Here is a 16,893-nt window from a genome sequence, read left to right on the forward strand (position 1 = left end):
TAGGAGCGCTTGGAGACTAGCTATCAATGTGCCTGAATCGTGGACCTTTATGTCTTTTGGGTTTCATCTTTAGCCTACCCAACTCGCTTGGGATAAAAAAACTATGCTGTTGTTGTTGTATGGTAATGACATTAAATGTGTGCCTTTCTTGGTTCTACAGCAACAATGTGGCATGCTCCAGGAATGGGTCTGTGTGAAGGTTGATTTGGAAGTAGCTAGGAGCCTAGGATTGTCTGAGACGGTTGACGCTCTGGTAAGCTAAATTTTGTTCCAACTTTGTTGCATCGGTTATGATATTTGAGCATCAGTTGTAACTGTATGTGCTGAATTCACTCTAATTTTGCTCACAGGTCCCATCCCCCTGTCATCTTTATGTGCAACTTGTTCGAAAAAAAGAGGATTGCACAAGACAAGAGCGTGGCCTATTGACATCCGAGGAGGCCAGTATATAAATGCCCCCTTTTTCATATACTCAGGCGCGAAGAGAATATATATGCTCAGTATGCAGAGAGGGGGCAGGACATGAACATTGTGACTGAATTCTGAACCCTATGAATCCAAGAATTCCTCCTCGATTGCAACTGCTGTTCTTCACCTCAATCTCCCAGTTCTCCACTGCTCCTCTCAACCCTCCCTGGTGCAGTCAGTGATGTGCCGTCGCGGCTTTCGATTCGCAAAAATTCGAAAGCCTCTGGCCGTCAGAAAGTGTCGATGAGCTTGGCGTACGACGTGGTGATCCGGTTCCCCTCCACCCGCCGGCCGGCGATCTCCCTCGGGCGACAGGCCTCGCCGTCGCCGGCGCACATGCTCCGGCGCGGGTCGGCGATCCGGACGGCCCAGTGGCCGTCGGAGGCGTTGGCCTCCCTGGCGCGCGCGGCGTCCCAGCGCAGCAGCGCCTTCTGCCGCTCGTCCAGCAGGCAGAACCCGCGCAGGCGCGGCGGCATGGCGTCGTGCGCCTCCCACCACCGCGCGTGCGCCTCGTCGCTGGCGAACTGGCGCAGCGCCGGCACGTTCCAGTTGCAGTCGTAGTCGCGGAAGCAGAACCAGGGCTTGAGCCCGACGAAGTGCACGGCGAGCGCGACGGGCGGGTCCGCCGCCAGGACGCGGCGCCGGACGGCGGCGCGCTCCGCCGTGTCCCCCTCCCAGAAGTGCTTCATGAAGTTGGCGTGCGACGGCAGGCGGTGCCACCACGAGAACACCTCGTTGAGGTACCCCTGGTCGCCGCCGTTGTACGACTCGATGTCGCCGACGTGCCCCGCCAGCAGCCGGAACGTGCACGCGCAGGGCTCCACCACCATCACGCCCGAGTTGAAGTAGCTGCCGTCGTTCCCCGTCGCGCTCACCTCCGGCATCGCGAACAGCGGCTCCATGGGCCGCTGCACCAGCAGGTCGGCGTCTAGGAAGATGACCCGCTCGTACTCCGTCAGCGTCCACAGCCAGAACTTGCTGTAGTTCCACTCGTTGTACGCGTCCCGCGCCGCCCGCGGGTTGCGGATGCGCCGGATCGCCCGCACCTTCCACCCCGCCGCCTCCAGCGCGCCCCGCTGCCGCGCGCCGACCGTCTCGTCCACCAGCGCCACCATGTCCCGCCCCGACCCCGACGCCATCCGGATGCTCTGCGCCGCCGCCAGCGCGCCGCACGCGTACAGCTGCTCCGAGTGCAGGATCGTCGCGTACGCCTCCCGATGCGGCGCCGCCGATACGTACGGCTCCCCTGCACGGCATCGCAGCGAGTCAGTGAGTGAGCTACTAGCTGCTGTATGCTCTCCGGCCGTGTGAACGCCATGGCCATCGGCGAGAAGCTTGCCGCTTGGTACTACGTACCCAGGGCTTTGAACGGCATGGCGAGCTTGCAGGACCCCACGGGCAGCGCGAGCTTCCGGTTCAGCTCGGCCGCGTCCGGCCTGTACAGCCGCACGTCGCCGTCGCACGCCACCTCGTCCCGGCACCTGAACAGGTTGGGCGCCGGGAAGCACCGGCTCACCACGAGCACGTCCGCGGCCGCGCCCCGCCGCCGGCCGTGGCGCGCGGCGAGGCGCGCCGCGGCCAGCTGCAGGTGCAGCCGCGCCACGTCCTTGGACCAGCTGGCCGCGCGCCCGCACGGCAGCTTCACCGCGACCACGTCGTACGCCTCCGCCGCCGCCAGCTCTGGGAGCTCCGGGCACGACGGCGCGCCGTACAGCTCCTCCTCGTCGATCCACTCCGGGTACAGGTGCGCCCAGGTGACGTTGCTCCCGACGGGGTCCAGGCGCACCGTCGAGGCCGCCGTGTGCGGCAGCCGCGCCCGCCATTCGTCGACCTCGCCGCCGTCGAAGTTGAGCAGGGCCACCCGCGGCGCGCCGCCGTCCTCCGCCGGAGCGACTTGTTTCACCGCCGTTTCAATCTGCGACCACTCGATCTTCAGGCTCGACTCGTACCCCGAGTTCGGCGCGTCGGGGTGCGACATCCAGCTCGCCTTCGGCCCCTCTGACCTGAGTTTTTCAGACAATAACCACTAAGTTCTTGGATCAATTAGCCATTTTTTCCCCGTTATCTGAAGAGCTGCTCACTGTGTGTGGCGTTGTTCATCGGCGGGGAGGTGGATCGACGGCGAGTGGAGGAGGCCCATGAAGGAGCCGCACATGAGGAGGACGAGGACGAGCTTCACGTAGAGCATCTTGCCGCCGGAGCCCTCGGGCAGCAGCGCGCTGAACGGCTTGTACTTGGCATCCTTGGCGTAGTAACTTCCGATGCAATCCTTCTTGCTCAAACTGGAACAGAAATCAACACAGCAAAGTTGATTTTTAACGTCAGTAATTCAGTGGTAACAAAATCAAACGAACAGAACTCGCAACAAGAATCTAGGTAAAATGTTTTCTTTCAGACGATGAGAGTATATCTTTCATCCAATACAAACTGTAAACTGTGGTTTATTTACTGAGGTGTTAACATTCATTTTTAAACTTTTACAGCATGACTGGAAAGCTTGTGATTCCGTTGGTCCATTCTCCTCCGCTTGCACTGACCAAATCCTGATCCTCTTCAATGCGCAGCTAATTTTTCAGACCCAAGACCTGAGAAAGTCATTAGTCATGGAGGAATTCTCTCTTCACCTACTCCAGCAAGTCATCAGGAACAGTTAGCTCCACGCATGCCCCTAACGGTGTCCATCGTCGCGTCGATTTCCTCACCGTTATCGCCGACTGCGCGGTAGCAATCCCTATCAGCCTCCACCCTTCCGTTATCACTCTGGCCGCTTCATCTCCTGGCGTTTAGGAGTCCCCATGTGTCACCCTCTGTCTGTCCTGCACGGCTGCACCTGCTCTTTCTATTCAGAGACCTGTTCAGAACTGAAACAGCGTTGCGACTGCTTCATCCACCTGCTGATTCATTCACCCTAGGAGCAGGAGCGTTCGTTGCACCGGATCAATTGCTTGGTCAGAACAGGTGAGCCAACCATGAAAGTAACTTGGTACGTGGTTACCGTAAACTAATCCGGGTTAGCTCATCCGAACAAAAAAAGTTTTAAAAATTGGTTATACGTAGGCAACTTTGAAAAATGGGGGTTATGTTAACTGTGCACGGAATTTAGATGGCGCACCTATGCTGCCTCTGAAAGTTACTTGTGCTATCAAAGTCACCAGGATTAGATGCGGTTGAATCGATTTTTTTTTTTGACAAGTTTACGAACTGTAACATTAGATTGCAGAACCTGATCGTGCAGACTTTCAACACACGGAACTGTAACATGTGGTTATCTCTGCGTATTCGATACGTAGCATGAATGGAAAAGAACTTTGCAAAACAAAATATTGAGTTGTCGAGGGCAATAAAACTTGAAACGTTAAACCACTTCCACATGAGCAGAAAATGAACAGAGTTAACAAGAAGATGAATGAAGTGGTACGAGGCGGTTAGGAAGCAGGATTCTCAAAAGAAAACGAAGAGAAGAGAAAAGGGGATAAAAAAACTCACAAAGTTCTGTCTAAGCGATGCCTTTTCTCTGCATGAGCACAAGCAAAGCCTCTCATCTTGATGCACCAAGAGCAGCTAGCCCAGATGAAACCCTGGTATCACCTATTGTACAAGGAACATAGAACGAGCTCCGCTGTATATAGGTCCTGAGTGATCGATCCTTGCAGCTATATCAAAACCCTGGAGCTGGAGCTTGATCTGTTTAACACTTGGAGCAACTCAACAGCCTGAACCAAAACAAGTCCTGCATGTACATGTGAACATGTCTATGAATGAGCAAAGTTCAGCTGTGATAACAGAGAGAGAGTATCTCAAGGGAAGGTTTGAGGACAAAATGAGAGCTGCAACCAAAGCCTGGAAGCAACTTATAACGTTGGGCACTGGGGGAGGTGAGGCGAGACCAAGGTAGGAAGGGAGGACACTTGGTTGACAAGTTCAAGCATGAAGGGAGGGAAGACCTGGTCCCTTTCACAAGTGTTTGGAACACAGCACCGTTAACTGGACACTACTGTATCCCCGGCTTGCGCTGCAAAAGGCACATCCATGCTTTGCATGGAAGGGTAAAGTAGTTAGCAGCGCATGCCATGCCAGACCTAGGATAGAGAGAGAAAGGAGAGGAGAGGACAGAGGAGGGACAATCCCCTTCATTGGTTGTTCAATTGTTCCCTTGTCTTCTCTTGTTAACAGGTACGTTTTCATTCATGCTCGCTGATCACTCCACCCTGCTGAACGCCGGCCTCTGTCTTTGCTTCAGGTGTGACCTTACTTATGTTATGTGCAAAGAAAGAGTTGGTGCAACTCATCACAAAAGGCTCTGACAAAGATGCGCACAGGCTACTGAAGCAAAACCACATCACTAGCCTTCAGACTTCAGTAGTCTCTTTTGGATGAGACCTCGTTAATTTTTTTTGGCTAGATTTCTGTGTGCATATAATGCAAAATCAGAGTAGGGATGGAGCATTTGGTGGTACTGCAGGGTGAAAGGCCTGAGGGCAGAGATAGGAGAACAGATGCCTTTTGTGCTGTGGTTGGAAGTTGGAACGTAGATTGGCTACCCATATACAAACGCTAGCTGCAGGAGTGCAGGTTTTGAGGGACGCTCACCAAACCCAACCAGTGGATGATGCATCGGCGGCGCCGGCGGAGGGCTGGGCCGGCGCGTGTGCGTGTGCATGTGAGTTTGGTTGGACCTGAAGCAAATCCTGCTCCATCTGCAGATGCCTTTGTGGCCAAGGGATTCAGGTAAACTCAACCCAAAGCTTGCAAACAAGGCCACACTGTCTACGTACTACAATAAGCTAGTGTGAAAAGAGAATCAGAAACCTATGAAAAGTAAGATGATAAGCACACAAAAGAGATCCTAGAAAGGAAGGGGAAAAAAAGGGAATATGAGACACACAAAAACACGGCAATAAAAAATCGAGACAGAGAGGAGAGGGCCTGGGAGAGGGAATAATCTCGAATTGACACTGACTAAACCATTAGGTAGTTTGTTACAAGTAGACTGAGTGAAGGTTACCGGGCACCAAAGTCATCTTTTCCCTGTGCTATTAGGTGAAACGTGTGGAAGATTGATGCAGCTAACTAGCCACCCGTGGAATGCAAGGTTGAAGTAGTTGATGAGCAGCATGACTTGGACGACATCGATCAGCTGCCCATTACTTCTTTGATCTCAAATTAACGTAGCCGTAGGGCAGCAGAGTACGTGATTGCAGGGCCGGGGGACAATCAGTGCCAGAGACCAATGTGAACTGACTCCAAAAATATATAGGTGCCGAGAGCTACAAGGACGGGTCGTTTGCTTACCTCAGGGTGCAGACAACAACGTTTTGTGTTCTTCGTCTGGTCCATGCGTGCGCCCATCTAGATTTCTAACTCTAACTGCTTCTTTGACCTGGCTCCTCTCCATCTTTTCGGTGTTTTGATTGGAGCAGAGGGCAGCAGCTGCTTGCAGGGTCCAAATCCTAACTAACACCGGAAAACGTGCGCACGCGTCTCGTTAAAAACAAGAACAAGAAAGGTTGCGGCTGCTGCTAAGATTTGGTAACTAAGACTAGGAGGCGAAATGGTACGAGAAGCTAGCTAATCATCATCGTCTCGTCGTCCCAGGATCGGTTTGGCGGTCATCTATACTACTCATCACATGATTTGTCTTTAGATTTCCGGTGTCTGTCACCCTCCTACGATTTCGGCCGCGGCACGCACCGGCACCGGCAGAATACGTGATAGGTGGATAGCTAGCCCGCCCCTTCGATTCTATTCTATTACATTCCGTGAACGAAACCAGACAAAACTAGGTGAAATAAGATATAACGGTTTAAATTAACTTAAATTATAGATTGTTTTAGCTATTCTATATACATATTCATATACATCTAAGCATAACGTAGATTTCGATGTATAGCTCGGTTAGTGAGACTTCCAGGCTGGGAGCTCACCCGCCCGGGCTCGAAAAAACTCGACCGGAGAGGGTGTGACGACTCCTGCCATTTTTCATTAAGAGTAAGCGATTTCGGCTTCCCGGTCTAGAAAACCTTTTGAACTTTACCTTCTGTGGCTAGCAAGGGAGATTTTTTTAATCTCTTTCGGGAGTTAAACTTAGTACACGTCATCTAACCAAGTCAACTAGAGACTCTTTCGCATCCGCCCGGGCTCGAATCCGGACGCTGCACGCGTATTAGGCCTCCTGTGAGGTTAGGAGCAGTGGCGAGTTCCTTTGTTAAAAAAAAAAGATTTAGATGTATAGCAAAAGAAATTACGCACTTGGACCTGCAATTTGACGCGAATGAAGCACTAGAGAAGACGACCGGCCATTCCAGCAGAACACCAAAAGAGGCAGAGGAAGAATCTCTTGCGTCACCTGGGATGAGACGAGCCCCAGATCGAGCCGAGAGGATCCTTGGGTGTCCTCCTTGCCTCGCGCCACTTTTGTTGTGCCGCAGGTAGCTCTACCATCGATCAGCCGGTGATGCTGGTCTTATTTATCCGTAGCTTATTGCCAAAAGCAAGCATAAATCGTTAGCCAGATGCGACTGTGACTGTAGAAAATTGTAACGGTATCCCGTTACGACCTGGCGCTGCCTGGCAATGGCAACGGCATTAACTGGGTTCCAAAAATGCCCTCAAAGTGCTGTAAAAATTGTAGCTGTGAGATCTTTTTTTTTAAAACCAGGTTTGATACGTTCAGATTCTGAGAACGCGAAACACGTGACGCCATAGGCACGCCGCCTCGCCGGCCGTGCACGCTTTTCCTTCCTTCTTCACCTTTCGGAACGTCGATTCCACGCTGCAGGTTTTTTTTTTCTTGTTTTTCCATTTTCTTTGTTTTTAGGATTCCATGCTGTAGTTCTTTTTCCTTTTATACACGATTCCACTCTCTGTAATTTTTTAGGGTCCACTCTCTGTAGTTGGGGTTGAGGTTGGGGAATAGGAAGACTGATCACCAGGGAATTAGCAAAGGAAAAAGTTCTCTTTATCTTCCTGGAGAATGGACCGAGTCCATATTTTCTCCCTGGACTCAAATACCGGCTATTTGAGCTCCTCAGACTTGCAATACCAGATACATAACCTCCCTACTCAATTCTCCTAGTGGTTCCCCCCGTTTTTTATGTTTATTTTAGATCAATCTTTAAAAAATAATAGTAAATTATAAAAAAACATCACTATTACAATAAACATTAATCGAGGCGGTCAAAAATCATTAACTGAGGTGATCAACCCAACCACCTCGGAGCAAAGGTCCTGCTTAATAACCTATTTTCCGAGACAGTTGTGGTGCTCGCCTCCGTTAATTAAATAAAAAATTAAATAAAAGGGAGAAGCCCGCTGAACCCATCATCGGCCCGCCAAGCCCATTGTCCTGACACCGCCGCGTCTCGCCGCTCACACGCCGCCGTGTCCCGCCGCCACCGTGCCTCGCCTTGCCCATCCACGGGGGAGGCCGCCATCGCGGGGGAGACTGGATCCAGGTCCGAGCACGAATTTATAGCGCATCTGTCAAAAAATATATGATGGACCGTCCGTTCTTAAGGGGTGGACCGTCTGCCCCTTCGATCCAAGACCAGGGTTAGCTGTAGAACGATCCGCACAGCCTAGGGTGGACCATCCGTCTGTAAAAGTTCGGACGTCCGAAGTCAAAAAAAATGTTCGAACATCCGAAGTCATAAAAAGTTTGGATGTCCGAACTAGCGAGAGGTCATATGTCCATTATCGCGAGTCCGAGCAGGGCATATAACCCGTTTTCGAGTTCAGGATGAAAACGTGGACTTGGCCCATTGTCCAGGAAGATAAAAAGGATTTTTTTCCATTTGCAAAAGAGATGCATGTAATATGACCCATATAGTGAAGCTTAGTTTTCTGGCCACAAACAGACAAGCCCGTTGGGCTTTCCACAGGGAGAAACCCACCGCCCGGAGAATCGAACACAACGATGAAACCCTAGTAGAGACGCCGCCGCCGCCGCCGCGCCCTTTAAATACGACCCTCGCAACCTCATCCCCTCCACCATCTCGACGCCGCCGCGCGCCGATGCCGCAATGGATCGTCATCTTCCCAGCTCGCCGCCGTCTCGATCCGGTGGAGGGATCCGCTCTTTGATTTGCATCTTCAACTCTTGCTTTTGCTCGGGTTCTGGGGTGTTCGGTCTTGGGTTGGGGATTTTTTTTTCTTTCGCGGAGCGGACAAATCTTCTTAAAAACAGTAAAGCATGCGGCAGCGGCAATGATGATACAAGTATTTAGTCATGCACCACTCTGAACATCCGTGCTGACAAACAAACTTACTACCCATTATTCGTCTGAGCCCTCTCGTTGCATGTTCGTTCTCCGATTTCTTCGGTTTGGTTTTGTTTTTGAGCGGCGATCGTTTTTTTTATAAACACACTGGAGAATGTGTGGTATTGTTTTGATTGTGTTTTGTAGTTCTTGAATGGTTTCTGAGGACCAGATGATGTGGATCAGATGATCCAACCATGATGCGGACTGAATTTTACTTGAGGTCAAATCTATATGCCGCTGATGGTTCTCCTAGTTACTAATCCTCCCCTTATTGTGTTTCGAGTTGCCCTTATTGTGTTTCGAGTTGTTATGAAAGGAATCAACTGCTAAGTTTGCAGATATTATGGTTTGCCAGGTTTCGTCGATGGCAATGTTTAAAACGAAGCCCTGAAAATGAAACTGTAAAATATGCGAATGAAAAACCTGAACATTGCTAGATACTATCAGGTACAAGCATGTCAAACGGCATGTTTTACCACCTTGTTAAACTAGCAACTAGCAAGACGCGAAGGGCCTCCGTTAGATGCATGTCAATTGTCATCAGTGGACTGTGGACCCAAGAATGCTCTGCAAATTTGATAGATGACAAATTTCACAGCTTTTGTGTACAATCGGTTACCCAAATGCAAAGCATGGGCAGAACAATGCACCATTCGATTTTTTATATTTTTTTAGAAAGAGTACTAATCAAATTTCACACTTTTACTTTGAGAAAACAATTCTTGAAGGAACTCAAAACCAGAGCACGCACCACTTTCGAGTTTCGATCCAAATCCAATGTTAGCTTGTCGTCTGATTCGCCTAATTATGTTTATAAATGGAAAATGCTGGATAGGTCGTGCAGATGATAGTTATCATGAAGGTTGGCAGTATCATATACTCGAAAAAAAAATGTAAAATGCAAACATTAAGGTACAAGTACAATACGGCACCGGCAGAGGCTATTCGACCAGGTGCCATTTGCATATAATGAACTCACACCACACCCTACTCAGAGAAACAAAAACAAAAACACCACACAGGCGAGGGCGTTGGTGATGCAAAATACGTCAATGAACTGGCCTGATACTGACCAGTGGCGTGCCATATCATCCAGGGCATGGTGTTAACTAAGAAATACAGTGCATACAAAATTTAAGTTACAATTACAGTTCCATACCCATCAAAAGGATTTTACCAGCCTGACGCCAAACTCTGAAATCATACATCTCACAGCTCCTGCTAACGTTCGAGCTCATATAATGTGGCACAGGGGGCCTAACAGAACAGAACACCAACAAAATTGCCTTCTATTTCAGTAAATTCAACTAGTTAGCATCTCTGCTTCTACACGTACTTGCCTCTGTACTTGGGCTTCAAGTCTTTATCAGGCTTCCCATCCTGCGCTGGCTCAAACACGGCGGAGTGGAGGTTGCCCTCTTCCATCCACTTCTGGTGGTTCTCCCGGAACTCCCGGTGCCGCTCCTCAGCCACCCTTGCAATCTCCTCGGTGTAGGGGGCGACCTTCACCATGGTCAGCAAAACCCTGCTGTACCGGTAGCTCAGTATCTGCTCGCAGGAGGCAATCAGCTTGAAGCAGGGGTGCTCAGGGAACTGCGGGCTGGCAGCACCATCTTCGCCACGGAGGATAGGGTAGAAGAAGACGAGCCTGCCACCCATGACCAGCATCCTTGAAGCAAGGTGAAGGAGGTCATGGACGCACTCTGCAAGGCTGTATGGTGCGGTTGATGGGATGTGGTTGTCCCGTTTTTCATCCGGGACTGTGTAAGATCCTTTGACACCTTTTATGAGCTTCCGACCACCAGACTTCCGGCCACCAGCCCGTACTCCATATGGCGGGTCACAAATAATTGCATCGAACATCTGATTGATAACAAACAGCAATATTTCTAATTCAGACAATGGAGCAACCAGGATTTAAAAGAGCATATGGACAGCGCTTATAGACGCGGCAGAAGCAACAATTCCCCAACAATATCCAAATAAAGACAGGATCACGAATTAAAGACTACAATCCCAAAGCAATGATTCCTAACAACAGACAAATAAACAAATTTAGACTTTCATAATATAGGCTTTCATCAAATTTCATGCAGCAATGAAACAGTTTTATTAGGCAATGGATTTACCAGCAAGGCATCTTGTTAAGCAAAGTGCAAACGCAATTTAGACTGATTTTGCACTTAGGCTACTACACAATTAGATGTGCTTATTATTTTGTTCTTTCAAGTAATTTATTTCCTCCTGTAGACCAAAAATAGAGACAATTAGTTATAGCCCTAGGTGATCCAAACAGAGCCTTACGGTACAACTAAAGGTTGCTCATGTTTTCAGTTCAGTCGCCAACAACAAACACTGATAAAAATGTCAACATGATAGTGCAATTGCATAAATAGTACACAATGCACGATGGTTACCTCCTTCAGTCCTGGACGCCAAGGTGGGAGATTGTTGTCTGCCCTTAGCAAACACAAGGGCTCTGGTAACTTGTACTGTAGAGAATATAATATGTTAGTACGGAATCTAGCATTTCAGATAATTAATTAACAAGTGAATCCCTAAATATTCTTGCCAAAAAAAGAGGGTGATAACTAAAAATGGCTATTTTTCATGACTTAGAAACTAGTAGATAAGAAAAAAATGAACAAATCATGACATCCTGAGGCTAATACAGCAACAAGCATTTTAATCCCAAACAAGTTGAGGTGGGGTAGAGATGAAAACCCAACAAGAGTTACAGATGGAGGATAAAAAGTTAAAATATAAAAGTATTTGTGGTTACAGGGGAATTAACACCATCAGCAAGTCACCATCAATTGTTACAACACTTATACAACACTGCTGTACATACCCTTTTCATGATGTTAATAATTCCAAAAAGATTTCTGATGACTATGGACTGAGAAGACAACAATATCATGCAACAAGCTGATTCAAGTTAACGCTGCAAAATTACCTGCTCAAAGTTGCTCCAAACATTGCAATCTGGGCCCCGACCATCCCGCACAACCCTTATATCGATATCTGCACCCTGAAAAAACTTTATCAGCAAGGCATAGAGACATAAAAAGAAAATCAAAGGCACATGTATCTGCACAAGTACAGACCATTGTCATAGCTCCAAAATGCGCAGCTGCAACCAAAATGCTACCGGTTCCGACAAAAGGGTCATACACAAGCTTTCCAGGCTGTGCAAGACCCTGATTGGCCATGAGAAAAGCCATTTCAGCATCCATTGCAGTCGGGCCAATGTACTTCCTGCTCTTGAGCTGATACATTGGCAGGAGATGCCTATCAGCCGCTCCAACCTCTCGGCCAAAGAATATAGTCCTCTTCACAACTGGCGGAAGGCCATTGTTCGACCCATAGTCATCTGTCTCCATGACAAAGAACTTGTGGTCAGGTTTCTTCAAATTAACACGGCCCTGAAAAGAAAAAGAGAAAAAGAAGCAAAGCCTCGTTACACAGTTAGTCACACTCAGCATCAACAAGATCAACAATTCAACATCAATATAAATGCATCAGACATGTCATCAACCTGGAATGGTATGTAAGTGAGGCTATTCATGATCTCGTTCTGCTCTTGGGAGCTGATCACCTTGCCGAAGCTGTCTACGACAATCTTGAAGGTGCTGTCCGGGGTCAGGAACGGCAGCTTCCTCTCGTCGGGGTACTCCCTGACCGACTTTTCCAGCTCCTCGTAGGTGGTGCCATGCCCCCAGAGCTCGTAGATCCCCTTCACTAGCAAGCCTAGCCACACGACGCCCAATAATCACGCGGAAGAATCAGAAAACGGCGACTGGATGAGTAGGGGGGTGGGAACTGAAACGGGCCTTGAGGTCGCGCTTACTGCGGTTGGCGACCTGGGCGGCGAGGCGCTCGTCGCCGGGGAGGCAGACGAGGTGGAACGGAGAGTCTTCGTGGTGGTTCTCTGGCATGCGCCATTCGACGGATCCGCCGGAGCCCGGGCCGGCGAAGAGCTCGGCGAGGGACTCCACCTCCGGCCGCCGGTAGTCCAGGAGCCTGTGGTAGAACACGCACAGGTACCACATCTTTGCTTTACTACTCGGGCGATGGAGAAACGCTGGAGCGGTGCCGTGGCTCGTGTCTCCGGCGGCGGCGGCGGCGGCGGAGGGAATCAAACTAAGCGAAGGATTGCGAGGAAGGGGAAAAACCTACCAAAACCTCGGAGCACCGTGGCTGACGTGGGGGCCCGCGAAAATGTCGGCTTTCTTTATTCATTCATGGGCTGGGCCTGCACAAACGCAGGCCGACAAGTCGTGCTCGACTTCGCCGTGACGCCCAAAGTTCATGTTTAGTCAAAAAAAAATGTACAGTACTCGTCACATTAAATTTTTTGATACATGCATGCTCTAATACAGTTAAAAAATAACTAATTACACAATTTAACTATTTCATATAAGACGAAATTTTAAGCCTAATTAATCATGATTAACATTAATTACCAAATAACAACGAAATATGTTACGGTACCTGAACCTTAAATTTCTCACGAACTAAACACAGCCTACCCCGCAAGTAGTACACTTTTATAATGTATTTCTTAAGAGCATCTCCAAAAATATTTCCAACCATGCCTAAAACACAATTCAAAAATAACAACGCTTGAAACAAGATTCTAAAAGTATTTGTAGTAAAAAAAGAAAATCTCTGCTTCCACGGTGGCCCAAGCCTGCTAAAAACGGCAGTCTTGGAGTCAGATTTGCACCTCTGTTTCTGCGCTTCCAAAACAGGGCCCGTGTAGTTCCCAAAAAAATTTGGGCAAAATTTTTTGGAAACATTTACAATAATAATTAGAAGTATTAAATATATATTAATTATAAAATTAATTACATGGATGGACGGAAAATCTTGAGATGAATCTATTAAGCCTAATTAATCCATCATTAGATATTATTTATTGTAGCACGACATTGTCTAATTATTGTATAATTAGGTTTATTAGATTCGTCGAGCGATTTTGCCTAGGGTTATGAAATAATTTTGTTAATTATTCATATTTAATACTTCTAATTAATGGTTAAATATTCGAAGTATAGCGCACATTTTTTTTTTTGAGATTAGGGCACTCTTCCACTTTCCAGCGTCCTGTCATGCCATTCCTCCACAGTCCAGGGGCGAAGCCCAGTTATCACCGGTGGATGCCCAGGCACCCAAGGCAAACCCAAAAAGTCTTAGTAAATAGCAACTTTTTACTGTTGGTGCACCCCCATGGGCCATAAGTAGGCACCCACGAGTCCAGCACAGCCCATGATAACAGCTAATTCGTCAACTCGTCAAGGCCCATCTGGCCATCTGGCCATCTCGTTTGCTACCTCCTAGGCCCAGGGGCCTAGCACAACAATACGGAAAGACCCTTTTAGGAAAAGGAAACGACGCGTCGCAGAAGCTTCCCGTTCCATCGTTCTTCGCAGTCGCGGAGACACCGACGCCGACTCGGCGACTCCTCTTCGTCTCGTCAAATCGACAATCGATCCAAGGCGGAGCGCCAGAGCCAAAGCTGCGGAGACGGGAAAGCGAAGCCCACGGCCGCACGGCACAGGCGCACAGCGACCGTCGTCTCCCGCGCCGCGCGGCGCGGGCACGCCGCACGCGGCCTCGTGCCCTCGTCCCGGCGTCTTGCACGAATGAGGCAAGATTGCTACTCAATGCTTTCTTTAGTAATTCATCTTGAAACTGATTTTTTATTATTCCATGTGATGCGTACTATACTTTTGTAGATCGTAGGTCTATGAGTCTATCCGTCTATGGCAGTAGTGTTAGGAATTTATCTAGGGTTTTTTCTTTGCACGATTATAGCACTAATGTAATGTACTAAATTTAAAATTTCAATTCTTCTCAAATATGCTAGGTAAATCATGGAGAAGTATTTTAAGAGAAAGGCACCAGAGTTGGATAGTAGAAGTCTACAGGATATCAATTGGGAAGAAGAGATTAAATATAATCCGGGCTTAAGGAAACAAATTGATTCTTATCAGTCCACACCGCTGGCCTGCCTCTCTGCCTCCTCCTGCAGGCAGCGACGGCTCGCTACGCCGGCCGCTCCGTTCTCATACCCGCAGCCGCAGCAGCACTGGTTCCCCATGCCGGTCGCTCCATGCTTCTCAACGACTGAGCAGCCACGGCACGCGTCCTGTCCCTTTTGTCGCACGCCCAGTCCACGGGTGACACCGGCACAAGGCACGAGGGACGAGAGGGCCTGTGGTCCGAAGAAAATCCGTGCCTCCGTCTTCCTGTTCACCAGTTCATATGCCTTCGAGTTCATCATTGTTAGTCATTTCTCATGTGAACAAAAAGATCCGGGTAATTATTCATGTTGTGACACTATTTATTTCTTTCTTGAAAGTATTTTTAGGAACGGTTGGTGGAAGTGTTTTTTTACTCCCAATAATGTCTCTTAAATGTATCATGTGTTGTTTTAAGTTCATGCACTTGCATCGTTGCATATCACCCAAATACGCTAGATGTGCGACGCGTGGAATTGAAGAGCGAAGTTGGAGCCGATACATAAGTTGTTGTATTGGTGGCCAGATCCAGAAGACGGAAGAACTGGCTGGAGTACACTCTATGTCCGAAGATGTTGTCAAGCCGGTTGATGGGGGTAAAAGTAACGAGTACCCCTCAATCCCTTAATCGCCTGTCAACGCTGGAACACTAGAAGGACTAGACTAGCACGACCCAACAAGGGGCTGACCCGAGCCAACCTCGGCCCACCAAGTGCGGTCCAAGACAAGCCGAGAGCCCATCGGCGGCTGCCTCCGCCGCGTCCGACCTCTGAGAGAGTGCTCCTCTCAAGCCGACCCCCACGGGAAGGCCTCCGCCTCGTCCGACCTCCGTAGGAAGGCTCGGCCTAGGACGACCCTTGTGGAACAGGACCGCGACGTGGCGGCCTGCCAAATCCGTAGCACGGAGACCATCATCGGTCAAAGTAGAACCCACGTCGGTGGACATGACCGATCGCCCACGCCTCATCACGAGTCGGAACAGCCGCGACAGGACTGGGATGTGACAGCGCCTCACCGATGGGATGGTGCTCAACCACTCCCCTGGAAGTTAGCACCGAGGACGGGAGGACCGTCCGGACGGATGTGAAGACCGGACGGCCATCCCCTGCTGACACCAACGTCATCGACGGGGTGTCTGCTGACACCAGCACTGTCGACGGGGCGTCATCTACAGTGCGCCAGGCCATTTCCCGTCCGCCATGACTGCTACAGTGCGGGAAATAGGGAAGGATGACTGCCATCGACATCAGCAAGGACCGAGGACCCCATCTTGATTGACGGATGAGAAAGGGGATCGGATCACGTCCGACCCCCACGGTTTCCTCCTTTTTACCTTCCACCATTTTGTATCTTACCCTCCGCTTTCCTTGGGACTATAAAGGAAAAAAGGGGCACCCCTGAGTACATGACTGAACTCTCACACGCTCACCCACACATACACACTTTCACGCAACTAGAGACTTGGGAGCTCGTTCCCTCTCTCGTCTATTTATAACCCCTACTGCAAACTTGAGTGCACTAGCAGAAGAGCTCGAACTGGATTGAGGAACATTCTGCCCGAACCGGTATAAACCTTGTGTCGAATCCTTGCACTACCATCCGAACCAGTAACGCGCACAGAAATTTACTAGCCGGTGATATATAACACCGACACCGGTGCAAGCTAACTAACTGACTTTGTGTCGAATTTCTAGACAAGTCTCGGAGCATAACCCATTAATTCAAAATTATGCAATGTTTTAATTAAGTATTTAAGTTCCTAAGAGTTGAATGAAACCATATATGCATGTTCCCTAGGTTCCTTTGTGTTATGCTAGTTATGTGTAGGACGCTAGTCTTGTCCTGCTTAATTAAGACCGGTAGAAGTAGAGTGACTATGTCACTCGCGAACTTTAGGATATCTCATTGTGGGTACTTTATTTATTCAATTATTTCACATGGGAAGATTGGTACTAGGCAGGGATGAGTGTAACGACCCGGCCGGGAGAACGGTTAAAATCTACTCTGCACGTTGAGTAAAACACACCTGCTAAATAATTTTCTTTGCGCTTTCGTCCTCGCTTCGCGCAAAAAATTACAACCGGAGTTATTTAGCCTCCCTGGGCCTGGTATTTAAATTGATCTGGCTTCCCTTCAAC

At 49.1% G+C, this 16,893-nt stretch overlaps 2 protein-coding genes and 1 non-coding gene across 3 annotated transcripts; 1 reads left to right on the plus strand and 2 right to left on the minus strand.

Moving 5' to 3' along the window:
* Nucleotides 1-450: 450 nt before the first annotated feature.
* On the minus strand, nucleotides 451-5,057 carry LOC120656064 (UDP-glucuronate:xylan alpha-glucuronosyltransferase 1-like). Its single transcript, XM_039934066.1, has 4 exons — nucleotides 3,955-5,057; nucleotides 2,550-2,750; nucleotides 1,825-2,471; nucleotides 451-1,714 (listed from the first exon to the last, which is right to left on the minus strand). Exons 1-4 carry the CDS (start codon nucleotides 4,008-4,010, stop codon nucleotides 699-701), a joined length of 1,920 nt encoding a protein of 639 aa, XP_039790000.1. The 5' UTR covers nucleotides 4,011-5,057; the 3' UTR covers nucleotides 451-698.
* Nucleotides 5,058-8,668: 3,611 nt separating this feature from the next.
* On the plus strand, nucleotides 8,669-8,757 carry LOC120657860. The gene has a single exon (XR_005668394.1). It is a non-coding gene; the product is annotated as a small nucleolar RNA Z221/R21b (small nucleolar RNA).
* A 1,007-nt stretch (nucleotides 8,758-9,764) lies between these two features.
* Nucleotides 9,765-12,924, minus strand: LOC120656065 (tRNA (guanine(10)-N2)-methyltransferase homolog). Its single transcript, XM_039934067.1, has 6 exons — nucleotides 12,580-12,924; nucleotides 12,268-12,479; nucleotides 11,837-12,154; nucleotides 11,686-11,760; nucleotides 11,147-11,221; nucleotides 9,765-10,592 (listed from the first exon to the last, which is right to left on the minus strand). The coding sequence occupies exons 1-6, from the start codon at nucleotides 12,779-12,781 to the stop codon at nucleotides 10,056-10,058; spliced, it is 1,419 nt and encodes a 472-aa protein (XP_039790001.1). The 5' UTR covers nucleotides 12,782-12,924; the 3' UTR covers nucleotides 9,765-10,055.
* Between the last annotated feature and the right edge of the window lie 3,969 nt (nucleotides 12,925-16,893).

The sequence above is a fragment of the Panicum virgatum genome, chromosome 1N (genome assembly GCF_016808335.1).
Source record: "Panicum virgatum strain AP13 chromosome 1N, P.virgatum_v5, whole genome shotgun sequence".
NCBI classification, from domain to species: domain Eukaryota; kingdom Viridiplantae; phylum Streptophyta; class Magnoliopsida; order Poales; family Poaceae; genus Panicum; species Panicum virgatum.